At 34.6% G+C, this 17,364-nt stretch overlaps 1 protein-coding gene across 1 annotated transcript in view; it reads left to right on the forward strand.

The window, feature by feature from the left end:
• Nucleotides 1–1,052: 1,052 nt before the first annotated feature.
• LOC143240719 (NALCN channel auxiliary factor 2-like) overlaps nucleotides 1,053–17,364 on the forward strand; it is a 65,834-nt gene continuing 49,522 nt past the window's right edge. Inside the window, exon 1 of the mRNA XM_076483647.1 lies at nucleotides 1,053–2,333. Within this exon, the coding sequence (XP_076339762.1) occupies nucleotides 1,764–2,333 (570 nt within the window). The 5' untranslated portion in view covers nucleotides 1,053–1,763. The remainder of the gene's footprint in view (nucleotides 2,334–17,364) is intronic.

The raw sequence follows: 17,364 nt of genomic DNA on the forward strand, positions 1-17,364 counted from the left end.
ACAGTTATTCCACGTCTTGTGGTCATGGGCGTTCTGAGAAATTTTTCTACTGGTGTCGGTGAGAGGAAAAGTAGTGTGAACTTGTGAAGCGAACAAAAGTAATTCAAACAAAAAGAATTCATGTACATATACTGAATGAATAAGAAAGAATTATGCCCCACTCTGGAACGCACAAGTTTGCAGTTTTTGTTTTGTTTTTTACAGTGTGTCTTTAATCTTCGAAAATATAGGCTAAACCTAAATGTCTGATTTGTGATTCTCTTGTATTATAATACCAACACTAAGCTTTAGCTCATGAAACATAACTTGTTACAAGAGGTCTTGAAGCATAACTTATTGGCGTTAATAGAATAACACCAGACGTAAGTTGCTGAAACATGACTCACTGGCGTTGAGGTAATAAACATATGCTCTACAGCTCTTGAAAAACAACTTAATAATTCTCGGACAACAATCATTTATCAAAATAATATCTACTAAGAAGGGTCACATACAATGAAAAATATGCAACTAAAAATGTTTTTACTGAATGAAACGTTTGACATATTACATTTAAAACGTCAATTCGCTGAACCTGAGTTACACGAAGTTATAAATTAAAAAAAATAGTTTATCTAAGCAACACTTACTGTTCCTTCATTTCACTGGAAATTGAATACAATCTTTTAAACAACCAGCAGATACAGTGTAGACTTTTCATTTGTATTATTTCATAATATGCACGAATGTTGAAGAATATTAACAACGCTGAAGATTTATATAACTGAAATAAAATCCCCTCTTGGATTATATGAAGATTTGGGTAGGCTAAAAGTGTTCACAGCCAAAAGTTAAATAATTAAAATATGATTGTGTTTGATTACTTATAACTTTGTACGATGCAGAAAAATCACGTTTGTTATCGGGTCTGACGTTTCCGGTCGTCGTTCTCTTGTTAATCGATCATTGTGACAGTGGGCACAGTGCCAAGTTTGACCTAATCCCAAGCATCAGGGATCTTTAGCCGCCAGTCGACTGAGTGGCTAAATGAACGCCAACCATCCGAAGAAGGCAGATCACGCGAAGCTGAATAGACGTCAGGTCACGCGAGGCTGAACAGCCACTGTTGTATTCACTTGTTGGGAGAAAGTCAGATCTCCTTTCTCTGTTCTGATGTTTTCTTCAGAGCCTGTTTCCAAAGCAAAGTGACTTTTTCCTCTAGTTACAAGTCTGGCTGTCTAGATGAGCTACTGCCTTCCCCTCTGTCCCCCTTCTAGTGGTTTTTAAGCTGCAGCTGGACCGCATCCCCGCAGTGGCGGAGACCGCGGAAGAAACTCGCGCATACGCGCCACGCAGACTCAGAGTTGGTGTTACTGACTGCATCACAGAGAAGACAGTGTTTAACGCTAGTTACTCCCAGCCGACAGACGCGAGACTGGTGTGTGTGTGTAAACCTGCTTCCCCTTCTTCCTCTCTCTCTCTCTTTCTCTTCTCATCAACGACATTTCTTCATTTTTTGCCACCATCATTGTTTAGCATGGGCATGCGCAGCAGGTTTGATCAAAAGAAAGGGTAGTAAATTTACTCCAAAGATGGCGTCCATTGTATGAGCCCTTCTGCTAAAAATGAAGCAGACGGGGTGCGTTGACACGAAAGACCACCTTCAAGTGGGCCAGGAGAAGGCAAGCAGGCAGGGGCGACTCGGGCCAACGACGGGTATGTCAACCTGTCGTGAGGCCCCTGCTAGCTTCCTGCTTTTCCTTAATTTCCTAATCCAATGAAATATGACATTAGTGGCTGATGATGGGAGCCGCACGCCTTCTTTGGAAAAGCCATACAGAAAAGTTTTAGAGAGATGGCGGCCATGCTTAGCCTCTCTCCTGTTTTTCATTGTTGTGCTAGTAGACAACTTCGTAGCTTCTTTAAGTGTTAGAGTTTCAAGTGTCGTTTCACTGCACTTCCGTAACCCTTGGATACCAGAACATTTCCTGGAAGATAGAAACTTCAACTCTAAGGTAAGCCCTACCTGTCCTGTGTCGCAGGGGCCGCGCCAACCCCAGTGCCTTTCCCTGGAGAAGGACCTGTGTGCACTTTCATCCAGTAGAGAGCGGGAAGAACACTTATTACATCTATACCCTTGCTTCTGCTCTCACTATCCTTTGACTGCGGTGCTTGGGCCGCAGGGTCGGGCTCAGGTTATTAAAGGTTCACCAGATGAGTGTTTGGCCGCCCTAACCTCAGTAGCTGATCTCGACCACCTTGCTCGACAAATCATGTGTGAGTTTGAATCGGTGCTTGGTCGGTACAACTGTGAAGGGCGGTACTCCGTTTTGTTCAGTAGTCAAGCTTGTGAGGTAAGTAGCAAAAATCCAACAAAAATACTTGCAATAATAAAAATTTTAAGAAATTGGAAACATTCCGACACCACTCATGAAAAAACAAACAATCTGTATTATAAGATAGCTCCAATAGTTAACCCTTGAAACAAATGTCAATTATTGACAAAGTGAAGAATGTTAATATTTAGGAATATCTCATTAATTTCTTACTTAATTAGTTCATTAATAACGTGTTTACTGTAAAATGTTAGGTATTCTCTAATTATTATCTTCTATAATATCCATGAAAGGGATAGGCAAGATAAGCGTCAGATATTAACCGGAAGATGAGTTTATTCTGATCGAAGGTTAAAAAAATCTCTAATTGGTACATTTTAGCTAAGCCCCATTATCGTAATTTGAGTGCTTGACAACTATGTAATAAAATATTATTAATACTCAAAATCCGATAGAATCGTATAAAATAAAATGAATATTTTTTTCTTTTTGTTTCGATTGTATTATTTTGACAGAATGATTTAATTAAACAAGTTGCTCGTCTTGAAAACAAACAACCAATAAAAACAGCACAGATTAAAGTTAAATAATTAGTTTGGTATAGATGAGACTGGTCAACATTTAGTACAAATCAAATCTAGCATTCACGTAAATCTGGTGTTTGAACAAGTATTTTGCGATCATTATTAAACACATTTTTCACAGAACATTTCTGCTTACTCTGTGATTTATTGCACATATCGTTTATTTAGTTTTAAACAAGTTCGTTAAAGTATCGTGTATTGTTGCCTGATATCAAAATACTTAGAAGCTGTTTTACTATGCGATCATGTAGGTATGCTACACCCAGAGATTAACTGCAAATATTAATCCATTCCTAAACAGACTGTAATTTTTGTTTTAGACATAATTATTAAAGATTAGTGTATAAAAGGTAAAACAATGAAAATGTAAATCATAATATTAAACTTCGGGTCGATAATGATTAACTCTCACTGATTTAGACAGCAAATAAAATAGGGAAAGTTAACATTAGTATTCACATAAACTTATTATTCTATGGATAAGATCTAAATTTATAGTTAATAAAAAACATAAGAAATATGCTCATTTAGGGTAAATAAAAACATATGAAATATGCTCATTTTATTCAATAATTATTAAAGAAAATTGATTTATGAGAGGACTTACTGGCAAATATCTTTTATTCCAATAATGTGTAAACAAAAACAAGATTATTTGTACATTTTTCTCTTCCTCACTGAAACGTTTAACTTCAGCGAAGAAAAAATATTCCATGTCTGACGTAGATGGCTGTTCTTTGTTTTGGTATCCCCCTGCAGTACGGTTGTTTTACGGAATTCGAGGCTCATCAGTTCTGGGAACTATAAAGTAATGTTTTGTTATTTTACTTTTGATGAGTATAAATTTATAGCAATAATGTGTGAATAATAACTGAATCACCCTGATGAATTATGAAAAATAAAGTAAAATAATGAACAGCCTTCAGTACAATCTAGAAATTCTAAACACGTTTTGGGTGTTCTGAAAAATGTATATATATATATATATATAAGTATTTATTAAATAACATGTTATCAGTAGCTTAACTGATGAATTGTTCCTCGATGAAGTCTAAGAAATAAAAACCAGATTTAGAAAAGATACGATAGAGGTTTATGAATAGACCCAAATGAAGTACAGTTGAGTACAATATTCTAAAATTAAGAACTCTTAAACTATTAAGATGTAATTTGCTAAATTCATAATGTAATTGCCCCCCTCCCACCTGTGTTACAGCGGAATGTCTGTGAACTCACACCGCTAGAAACCGGGTTTAGATACCCATGGTGGGCAGAGCACAGATAGCCCATTGTGTAGCTTTGTGTTTCATTCTAAACAGACGAGCAAACAAACAAAAGCAGAATGTAATTAGAAAACTGGGGCACAGTTACGAAGTAAGTGTTTAGAAACGTTTATAGATTGCGTTATTAAATTTGTAGAAAGGAAATAAAAACATTATGTTTGTGGTGCTGTATGATTCAAAAGTTATAAAGTTGAAATGTTAAAACAACGAATACATTATAGAAGTAAATACCCTTCTCTTGTTATTTCTTTTGTTTTCGTAAATTACAAATAATCAGCGTATAAATAAAAGTTGAAAACCAAACTAATATTTAAACACTTAGCCTATGATATTTAGCATGACCATCTCTATTACCACAATTTTAAATCATGTTGATATGCATTTAGTTGAATTAAATATATAAAGAGTGAAATCTTTACAATCTCAATTGTTTTACCAAGTAAGGTGCCAATCATTAATGCAGACACAGACCTACATTATTATTATTTCTTTTTGTAACATTTTCAACAAGAAACAACATTAATTATAATTTGCAGTCTTATCTGTATTTATACGGTTTTTATTTTCAAACACGATACCTAAGTTATAATTGTCAAACTCTTCTCAAAAATATAATATTTCTTTGTCACTGCTCTTGCTCCTAATACTTCCTGTTATACGAAATATCATACATTTCTTCTTTTCTGTTACTTAACAAAGTGTTTTCCTCTGCTAGTCTTACAGAACAAGGTACACTCCTCTGATATTGTTATTTGAGACGACTTTGTTAAATTTATTTAATTTGACCTATTTTACGTCCTTGGAAAATGAAAAATGAATACTTAGGGTGAAAGTAGTAATAAAACTTAGAATAAAATAGTAAAAGTTAGAATATATTTCAATAAAGTTTATATACAAAGTTTCAGTTAGTTCCCTTCTTCAGGTAAAGTACTGACTATAATCTAACTAGATATCTTCTTTATCATCGTTATCCACTAAAGTAGCTTTTTCTGTTAATCTTACTTAGCAAGGTACCTTTCTCTGTCAGTGTTATCTAATGAGATACCATCTTCTGTTACTGTTATCTAATAAAGTATTTTTTCTTTGTTACTGTTTAACCTTTCTCTGTTCAACAGGATGTCTTTCTCTGTTACTGTTAATTAACATCATACGATTCTCTGTTATTGTTACCTAAAAAAAATACTTTCCTCACTCATTCGTATCTAACAAGATACCTTCTGTTACTGCTACTTAACACGGTACCTTCTTTTGCAACTGTTATTTAGCAATATACTTTCTTCTACTGTTACCTAAAAATATGCCTTTTGTTGCTGTTATTTAACAAGATACCTTCTGTTACTGTTACTTAACAAGATATTGTCTCTTACTGTTACCTAACAAGGTACCTTCTGCTACTCTTACTATTACTTTGCAAAGTACTTTCTTCTTTCTCTCTCTGTTATCTAACAATGTACCTTAATCTCGTACTGTTACCTAACAAGATACCTTTCTCTCTTACTATTGCCTAACAAAATACCTTGCTTTTCACTATTACTGTTATCGAATATGGTGCATTATACTTAGATTTATGTTAACTTTCTTTTTATTTCTGTCACGATACATTTTTGTCATTTCTACGTGCGTTAAACAGTCTCATACGTTAATATGTAGAACAGTGACGCTTATCAAATAGAGGCATGGTACGGTTCAGTGGTTAACCCCACTCCCTAACTTGTGGATCACAGCTTCGAATACCTCTCACCTTTTCAACTGTGAGAAAATTATTTTTGCGCTAAATTCAACAAAAAAAAAAAATCAAATATGATATTTTACTTTGTGACTAGTGTGTTTATCCACTCAGACATGGTTTCCCAGTAGTATATAATAACCAAAAATTTTAATTCACCTCGAATAAATGTTTGATATGTTTTTCTAACATGATTACTTAACATAATGAATTATGCTGATATGATATATTATCTTTCTGTTATGTTTATTCAACACATGATTATGTAACATAACAAACACGATGCAATTTTCGGGCATGATTATCTAACATGGTACACCTGACATATTTATTTATAATACTTATTTATTTGGAAATAATTGTTTAACATAATTAATTATTTCTTATGAAATGGTTATTCATTAGTTGTTGTTTTTTAAACCCTTACTTAACATCAAATACTTTATTCCCACACAGTTGTTTAACATTTCTTCTGACGTGACTCTCCAACATGATGCATTCTTCTGACATGGTTGTATAAACATAACCCTTTCCAATGACACAGTTGTTTAACAAGTTTTTTGACGTGACTCTCCAACATGATGCATTCTTCTGACATGGTTATTTAGCACAACCCTTTCCTATGACAAAGTTGTTTAACATATCTTCTGAGGTGACTCTCCAACATGATCCATTCTTCTGACATGGTTATTTAGCACAACCCTTTCCTATGACAAAGTTGTTTAACATGTCTTCTGAGGTGACTCTCCAACATGATCCATTCTTCTGACATGGTTATTTAGCACAACCCTTTCCAATGACACAGTTGTTTAACATGTGTTCTGAGGTGACTCTTCATCATGATACATTCTTCTGATAGAGTTATTTAACACAACCCTTTTCTCTAATACAGTTGTCTACCCATCACAACTGCATCTTCTTTTGTAATTATTAAGAAACATATTACTTTCAGATATCTCTGTTATCGGTCATCATACATATTTATAATTTATCTGTGTTAGTAGAACTGATAAATCGCTGCGATAACGATTTCGAACGCTGTGTAATATTGTTATGAATTCTCGTACTTTAGTTATTGTTATCACATTCTCTGGCAGGAAATAAATAATTAAACTTTATTATTAAATGGAACTAAACTCATTCTTATTTGGATGAGTGGAGAAATTTATCTGACAGTTACTTCCAGTATAATTAAAGTTCATTTAATACATTTAGTAATAATACAAGTTTGTGAGCGTGTAACAATTGCCATGTGTTAGCAGTCTTTAAGAGATTATATCTTTGAATTTAGTATTTCAGCGGAATCTGTTGTGTTTACTCTTTCAGGGTTCAAGAACAGTATTTAGCACACAACACTACTGCGTGAAAGCGAACAGTTGGTCAGTGTTATTGAACAACAAGCATGCGCAACACGAAATATCTCTATTAAGCTTGTAATGTTTTGCTATTTGTTTATTTTTTAATGATTTATAGCCTTCGTTTTTAACTAGCGTTTCAGGTTATAGGTTTAACTTCACATATATTTAAATAATATACGAAATAAATAAACCTGTGAAAATCTCCTTTCTATTTTCGAGGTCCACTCACCCACCGCGGTGACTCAGTGTCAAGTCTCAAACCATATAACGCTAAAAATCAAGGGTTGATTCTTTCGGTGGACACAGGCCAGGCTGCTCATTGTGTAACTTTCTGCTCAATAACAAATAAACAAGTCGATTTTCGAGAAATAAATAGAGAGCTATTTATATTAGTTGATAGGATTTTCATATATTTATCATTTGTACAGGACTATTATAAAAGCTTTATATATTTATATATAAATCTTTTTTTTTTGTTTAAGTGTATCGAGAAAAGTACGTTGTTGAAAATATCAAGGTTATAATACTTGTGAATGCGAACACCTACTTGAAACTTGGATACCCACTGGAATACCATTTATAAAACAAGTCTCTAGTAACTCTGTGAACGAGATGTGCCATAGGTAGAAAGTATCCACAACCATAAAGGAGTTTATTTTTGTTTGTCTTTGAATTTCGCACAAAGCAACACGAGGGATATCTGCGCTAGCTGTCCCTAATTTAGCATTGAAAGACTACAGGTAAGGTAGCTAGTCATCGTCACCCATCGCCAGTTCTTGGGCTACTCATTTATCAACGAATAGTGAGATTGATCGTCACTTATAACGTCCCCACGGCTGAAAGGACGAGCATATTTGGTGTAACGGGGATTTGAATCTGTGACCCTCACATTACGAGTCTAGCCACCTGGCCTTAGAGGAGAAACGTCTCAAGACAACCATATTCTGGTGTAAAGTAAAAGTGGCTGAATTTACTTGATTTAATTAGTGGGTGAAAATTTATATTTCTGTCCATCCTTGTAGAATGACAACTTTAGTTAGCTCCCAGTGGCACAGCGCTATGTCTGCGGACTCACACCGCTGAAAACTGGGTTTCGATACCCGTCGTGTGCAGAACACAGATAGATAGCATTTGTGTAGCTTTGTGCTTAATTCCAAACAACAACAAACTTAGTTTTCAGAGCGTATATATTATATTTCACTGTGACAATATAATGCTTTAAGAAAGTAAGATTAATTTGAGCCACTTATTATTCAAACATGAGCTTTCAGCGACGAAACAATTTAGTTTGAGAACAAGATTCGCGGAATATTCAAACACTAGCTCCTAGCAACAGGGTAACAAATGTCGATCTGAGAATGATTGTTTGTTTGTTGAATTTCACGTAAAGCTCCCCGAGGACTTCTTGCGCTAGACGTTTGTAATTTTGAAGTAATAGACTAGAGGAAAACTACTATCAAACCTAGCATAACGCCAACTGTTGGACTACTCTATACAGAGAAAAATAAAATTGACGGTCACTTTATAATGCTCCTATGGTTGAAAGAAGCGAACATTTTGGCGACGAGTTTTGATCCCGCGATCCTTGAATTGCGTGTAGAGCATCCTTACCACTAGATCATGCTGTGTCAGCAAAACTATCGAATTGCCTATCTGTATTCTGACCATCATGTTTAATAAGCCCCAGATTTTAGAGTAACAAGTCAAAGTATTCACCTCTGATTTACTGGAGATCGGATAAAACCTCCAAGGCATCACATACAATACAACAATTAACTTCTAATGACAGGATAATGCTGATAAATGTTAGACTAATCTCAAACCTCTTCCTAGTACTCTAACATCAAGTTCATGTTATAAATTCGTAATGAACATATCACCAAAGAACAAGTGAATACGGCAACAGTATCGTTCTGGTAAATCAAATAACAACTGTAAAACGGCACGTATAAACGGTCAATACGTGCAATTATACTGTAGAATAAGTCATGGGAATTCAAAACTATATTAATAGATCTGAACATTAACTATTACTAGTTAGTTTTTTTTTTCCGACTGCAAAAATGTTGGTGTACTAGCCACCTTTAAAAAATATTTAGATATTCAAATTAACAAATAGGAATAATTAATGGATACACATCTAACTGCTGGGTTATCAGAATAATTCTTGTTAATATGGACAAAGTGAAAAGAAATGAAACGTTCTCCGCATGAATCCAAGATTTATTGACAAATTTGTCAAAAGACATGACTGGAGAAAATATGTCAGCTGCTTTTGTATTATCCAAGATTAGATGATAGATCAGAAATAGTAAAAAAAAAGGCATTGAATAATATGGGTTTAAAAGAGATATAACGTCTTTAATACGACAGGCTTGATTCCATGGAATCAGCTCGGCAAGCATTTTCAATAATGTATTTCGTAATCCTCTAAAGTGAGATTTGGGGTGACAGTGTGTTATCGAAACGTATGCAAACTGAAAATTTATGGTGAAGATATGTCGCTGTTCCCAATTTTGTACGATACTGACCAGAGGGATGACAACCAATAAGTAGCACCCTTCCACCCATCATCCACGCTACTTTTTTAAAGTATCCACAACGTATATTGTGGGGTTCATTTTGTGAAATAGTATCGATTCTAATCCCGTTCATCAGCCCCGAAATCAGAGCTCTACCATAGGATCAACTCGAGCCCATCAAACTAATACTTGTGGAGTTTTAATATTGATTATTTCATACAGCCTTGTATATGGTTACAAAACAACAACAAAAACTTTAATAGATTGTTTAGGCATAGTATTCATGATGAAACTTTGTAGAAACGTCGTCCTCTACACTTGTGTCACCACAACAGGCAGTTGCCTCTTATTCTACAAAATTTCATTCAACAACAAAAACTGCTAAGTTTCTGATCCATCATGTTAGATGTAGTTTACGTGAAGTAAGTTCATTTGGTTTGTTTGGAATTTCGCGCAAAGCTACACGAGGGCTATCTGAGCTAACTTTCCTTAATTTAGTAGTGTAAGACTAGTCATCACCACCCACTCTTGGGCTACTCTTTTACCAACGAATAGTTGGATTAACCGTCTAATCATAACGTCCCCACGGTTTAAAGGACGAGCAAACTTAGTGTTATGGGGATTCGAACCCGCGACCCTCAGATTACAAGTCGAGTGCATTAACCACTTGGCCATGTCGGGCCTTCTACTAACGACTGACACATTTTCGTATTTTTTTGAGGCCAGAATGTGATCAACGTCGCATTCTACTAAGAGCTCATCTAATTATTTTACATATTAATTGGCGATAGGTGGTGATGACTAGCTGCCTTCTCTCTAGTTTTACGCTGCTAAATTAGGAACGGCTAACGCAAATAGCTCTTGGGTAGCTTTGCGTGAAACTCAAAAGAAACCAAACCAAACGTTGTTAGAGGACACGAACCTTTTTTTTTGCGAGATGATGAGGAATAATATTCTACATATTAATACCAAGCTTCATCAAAATCTGATCATTTTTGACTCAGCTGTAGAGCACAAATCGTGTCAAAAATTAGGCTGACAAATAAAAAAAAATTTTTGGGAGGGATTTTCGCGTTCTTGACCCTCCAGAAGCTCATCACATTTAAGATGGGGCGTGGTCTGAATGTATATCAATCAGCTGTTTTCCAGGAATATTGATGGCTAACATACATATTGGTGGAAACATAATCTGGGGCCATTTTCAATGGCGGAAGTAATATTAGAGATTATAAACCTTGTCAGGTCTAAATAGGGTTAATATGTTAAGTTGCATCCGACTTCTATTAATGCGTTTTGCTGTAATCTAAGTTTCGTTTTGTTTAATCAGCTTAGATTCCTGTCTACATTTTAAATATTAAAAAAAAGTATTTGTTTTGTAAGGAGATATAAGTCATAAAAATTTCTTAGCAAACTCCACAAAATAATATTTGCTCAGAGCCGTCTTGGCCCGGCATGGCCAGATGGTTAAGGCGCTTGACTCATAAACTGAGGGTTGCGGGTAGGAATCCCTGTCACACCAAATACGTTGGCACTTTCAGCTGCGGGGGCGTTGTAATGTCACTGTCAATCCCACTATTCGTTGGTAAAAGAGTAGCTCAAGAGTTGGCGGTGGATGGTAATGACTAGCTCCGTGCCATCTAGTCTTACGCTGCTAAATCGGGAACGGCTAGCGCAGATAGCCATCGTGTAGCTTTGCGCGAAATTAAAAAAACAAACCAACTTACACACACACTAATTACTTCTACACAAATATTCAACAACTACCCAGCAGTGCATAACAAACAAACAAAATTGAGGAAACGTAAAACATATGCTAACAGTTGGAATAACCTATTTTCTTTCAAATGCAGAGAACTAGGATTTAGATAAGTTAATGTTACACACCTCGTTAATTATGTATATTTAATTTCAAACGTTTTCCTCAGTGGACTAGCGTTAAATGTACAACGCTAAAATTCGAAATTCGAAACGGCGTAGCGGACAGAGCAAAGAGAACTCAATTTTATTGTTTAACACTAGAAACGAAGACAAACAAAATATTTAAAAGTTGTGTTTTGATTCTGGCTTTAAAACAAATGAGAATATTTTTTGTGTAGATATGAAATTAAAGACTAGTATTCAATGGTGTTAATGAGAATGTGATGAAAATTTAGATAGTGCTGTGTGGAAGTTCTATGTGGAAGCTCTATCATATCATAAAATCATTAAGTTTATAGTTTTATTATAAGAAAAAGATGGATTTCGAAAGAAAATATTATTGTTAGTGGGATTTATTTGCACAGAAGAAAATGAAGTCACAAACCAATTTTTGATGGCGCCCTGCGCGATAGATAAATTCAGAGACTCGCCTCCCTTCCTTCTATCCAACCTATTAGTTCGCCTTGTTAGTCAATCGGCATCCTTATTCGAGTAGGCGCCCTGAGCGAACGCATCGCTTGCACTACCCATGCGCACACGGTGTGGTCCTGTTACACAGCTGGTAAAGTTTAGTAGGCCTATATTCATTTACGAAGATAAGAACGAACTATTTGCAAAATTAAAGAAAGAAAAATGAATGATTTTTTTTTTTATGAGAGAGATTGTATTTTTATTTCGTTCAACCAATCAAGTGAAACATTGTCAATTTGATGCATAGGCACTGTATTTCTTTGAATAATACGAAATGCTAGCCCTTATTACGTGATACACATGCATATATATATATATATACGAATCTTTATCGATCGCAAATAATGGGCTGCTAGTTTCAAACAATTTTTAATGCCGTCGTTTCTATTGGCCAATCTCTAAACAGTAAATTCAAATTTATAATAGATCTAATAAAAGCAATTTCTCCACACGAGTTACGCAATGCTATATATTAGTGAATTGTGATACCAATTTTAATTTGGGCTTCATAAATATTATTCTCATTCGATGTCAGATGTTTTAAACTTATTAGCGATTCTTTATGAAACGCAATATCCCAGTTCAAGTGAAGCGACAAAGTGTAAATGTACTACTGATGCGACTTTCTCGTAAAGTTTGGTTATCTTTCTTTCTGTCGGGGAAACTTATCCACAAGTGAGAGAATATCGATATAACAGAATAAAAAAGAACGGGATGAAAGCAATATGGCGTCCAACGAGGTTAGGAATTAATTATCCATAAACAATTTTCAAGTCATTATAGCTGACAATAAAAGTCCTTAGAGGTCGCTAATGTTGTCATGTAATATAGAATTTCAGTATCGCGGAGATTAATTACCTCGAAGTAGGTCGTAATAAGGAGTCTGATGAACAAGCCAGAGCATCGTGAAGGCAGCTTGAGGTGTTGATTGCAATGAAAAGTAATTTTCCGCAAGAGACCATTTGGTCTCAAAGAGTAATAAAAGCCTTCAAACTTTAGATGGCGCTGGAGTAGAAATCCAAAGTTTCTGTTCATAACTCTGTTCCTTGTATCCTACCTCGTCACCACTCGAACAGAAGTTTTGTTAATTTTTATTGTAAAAATAAGTCTACAAAAGATGTTTTTGTTCACAACAATAAAATGGAGTTTCAAAAACTTAGACCTACCTTTTTTTTGTTTGCTATATATTGTTTATATTACTTTTCGCAGTGATCCTCTGAAACATGATCAAAACTAACACCAACAGTGTTATGTACTTTCATTCTTTTAATTTTGCCTTTTAATTGCATAGAGCAATTAAACCTGTTTTAGCTGAGCCATAGTGGCTCGTAGAATTGCTCTGAGCTTGTGTTTTCCAAGTACAAACATTTAGCTCATAACTCCTTCTTCTCTTGACTGATTCAGATCGAATTTGAGTTTTGGTCTCAGGAAGTAAAATATTTTCGATTGATGTATTTGATACGTTCAAGGTCTCATAGATTAATTTAGTCTAATACTGTTGTTGTTGTTTTTTTTAAACTAAAGTTTCGCGTCTATTGAGCATTCCCTATTGCTATTTAATCACTTGTACATTTTTTCTATCTATACGGGTTTATGAAACATAACATACTTAAATATTACCCTTGTTTTACTTTTCTTTATGTGTAATCAGGTAAAATTGTGTTAGGAATAATTGTGTAACTTTTGTGTGTCCTTTGACCTTCATTCAAATATGGAATAATCGAATTATTTCGCTTCTGGTTACAGAGTTATCTTTTTTTGTGTAAAAAGATATAAATCTTTATAAGCTTTAGCCTACAATAAGTATAATTTCGATAAAACCAATTTTTCCAGCGAATACTAACAAAAAATAAAGGATTCAATTGTTTGAAAGGTAATCGTGCTTTTGTTATCAAAGATTTTCTTTGTAAACTGCAGTTTTGCAACTGGAAATAGAAATCTTAAGGAACTCGATTGACTGAAAAACATTTAAATTAGATTTATTATTTTTTTCCCTTATACTGTAAGTCCCCTATCAAAATAATTAGATCATAAGTGAAAGCTAATTTGGTTTTAAACGAATTTCAAGGGTTTTTAATATTACAGCTTTCTGTTATCAGATATATTACTTTTAAGAGAAATGTTATGATTCTCTTAAAATGACAAGTTTTTGAATGTATCTGAGAATGAACATCGAAATATTAAACGAGTCTTAGCAGGATTCACAATCACCAAAATAACATTAATGAAAACTAACCTTTAAAATATTTCAAAATTTATATACTACGCTAACAACAAATAACAAAATGTCTTTGAATGTGGCTCTTTGTCACTTCACTAGACTGACGTTTTATTCAAGTTTCGGTGTGACCAATTAATAAACCATTTTTTAAATGATCTTATATTACATAAATAAAACATTTTTATAAATACTTTTTAAAAATAATCACAACTAATTTGTATTTTATCCTTTGCTGTAAGAGGTGTGGAATTACATTAATTCTAATACTTTATTATCCTGTTAATAGTGGTCACCTAAGGCATTTGTTTTCATAATTTAACGAATCGTTATCATTAAACGCTTGAATATCGATATTTTAAATGTTTTTATTTTATTTTATATGTATATATATACTGAAATACCTTCATTAGATGATACATGCATAGACCTACCCTATTTACCAGTAGATAAACTACAATAATTTAGGTTTGTGTGTTTTGACACAGTTCGTTTTAACGTGACAACGTTTAATATTTAATTTTGATCAATCCATTTAGTTTAATAATATTTTTTCTGAGAAGTTTTGTTGGATTGATATATTATAAACTACTTTCCGAATCATGTTTATAGAAGCAAATTGTTGGAGCTGCAGCAAGGAGAGGTTTAAGATTGCGGTGTTTGCACGTTATTTCATTCGTATTATCCACGACATTTAACGTTTTATTTGTTATGAATTTTATTCATAACAATAAAAACTGTGCGTACTCATGTGCTTCTCTTAAGCAAATACACTTGCTTTAATTAGTTAACAGCTTTAATTTGTAACCACGTGGCGCGTGGTTGTTTAAGTTAACAAATAAGCAACCAATAACTAGTTTACAGCCCACCAGTAACTTATTTTACTTTTCAAAAATTGCGAATGGGAAAACTTAGCGTAAAGTTGTAATATAAAAAAGTGAAGCATATATTTTATTTTCATATTTATAAACAAAACGTAAAACAATTGAAAAAAATGAATGAATGTTTGAAATCTAAAAGTAAGTTTCATAAAATGAGACCTTCCGCTAGTACAGCGGTAAGCCTACGGATTTACGACGCTAAAATCAGAGGTTCGATCTCCCTCGGTGGGCTCAGCAGATAGCCCTATGTGGCTTTGCTATAAGAAAACACACACTTATTCATAAAATGGGAGTTGGAACGACACGGAAATGTTTCAGTTATAAATCACAGAAAATGGTTTTGCTTGGTAAAAAACTGCAGTTGTGAGGCTATAAGTTGCTTAAATAACGAATAATAAAAATTAATCTTGCAAACTCAACAAGGTTGCCGTCACCCAATGCTTTCATATAGCAATACAGTTATTATAAAAATTAAATAAATATTATCCGGCATGGCCAGGTGAGTTAAGGCGGTCGACTCCTGATCTGAAGGTCGCGGGTTCGAATCCCCATCGCTTCAAGCATGCTCGCCCATTTCACCCGTGGTGACATTATGATGTGACGGTCAATCCCACTATTCGTTGATAAAAGAGTCGCCTAAAGAGTGGGTGGTGATGACTAGCTGCCTTCCCTCGAGTCTTACACTGCTAAATTAGGAACGACTACCACAGAGAGCTTTCGAATAGCTTTGCGCGAAATTCAAAAATCAAAATTTTATTTTACCTACATTTGAAGCCTGGTAAACAATGCTAAGAAAAATAAGATTATCCCAGAAAAACCGGATATTTCCAAAATCGTAATATTCGTACAATGAAATTAGAGTAATATCTGAAATACAAAAAACAACAAAAACAAATGTTATGACACATAAGTTCTTATACTAGTCATATACTAGTTTAATTTCTAGTTATTAATATAAGGATTGATGTCAATACAAGAAATCATTTCTCTTCGGTGTTGATGTTTAAAAGTTTTGCAGTAAATGAATTATTTGTTTGTTTTATGAAAACCATATATAAGGAATGGATTAAAATAAGTGTGCTTGATTTATCTACCGGTCATTGTGTAGTAGTTTGACTTGTTTAAAAGTGCCTTATTAGTAAATACTGGTGAGTTAATCCTGTCGTCCAGTGTGCGAGAGATCTGGGACTTGAATCCCAAGAGAAAAAAATGTAAAAATGGAGTTTACCATAAATATCCTGGCGACTGACTACTAGTCGTTCCACGATCCTAGAATAAGACCTAGTTTGTGAGGAAAAAAATGTCACCACATTAGTTAGTGTTCAGTTGGTAGAGCATTTCCTGGATGTGAAAGACACAGTCGTCGTTAAGCATTAACACACGAGGTCCAGGACCTGATTGTGTTTGACAGTGCCCTGAATCCCCAGAAGATGTCTTCAAAAATCAGAATTTAAAACCATTGGCAATACCGAAGGCCTGGCATGGCCAGGTTTGTTAAAGTGTTCGACTCGTAATCTGAGGGTCGCGGGTTCGAATCCCCGTCGCACTAAACATGTTCGCTCTTTCAGCCATAGGGGCGTTATAAGTGACGGTCAATGCCACTATTCGTTGGTAAAAGATTAGTCCAAGAGTTGGCGGTGGGTGGTGATGACTAGCTGCCTTCCCTCTAGTCTTACACTGCTAAATTAGGGACGGCTAGCACAGATAGCCCTCGAGTAGCTTTGTGCGAAATTCAAAACCAAACAAACATATCATACCGAAACATCGAAAATTCCCGCGACTGTGAGCTCCAATCCCCAATACTTTAAGTACCTAGCGAAGCCTGTAGTGAAATATCTCTAATACGAATCTGCACCAAAATTATAAAAAGTGAATAAATTACACAATTATAAAAAATTGAGAGCAATCATGAAGTTACTTACACTTATAATAAGAAAAACAAACGATAACTTGTCCCACATCACTCTATAAAATAGCATCCTCATCCACCTCTCACTGCAAGCAAACAAAGATGCTTAACTAACCACATTAAAAATTGACGTAACGACTCCCTAACTGTTTTTTAGCTATACACAGTTCGGGTTTCGAT

Source organism: Tachypleus tridentatus, chromosome 13 (genome assembly GCF_004210375.1).
Source record: "Tachypleus tridentatus isolate NWPU-2018 chromosome 13, ASM421037v1, whole genome shotgun sequence".
NCBI classification, from domain to species: Eukaryota; Metazoa; Arthropoda; class Merostomata; order Xiphosura; family Limulidae; genus Tachypleus; species Tachypleus tridentatus.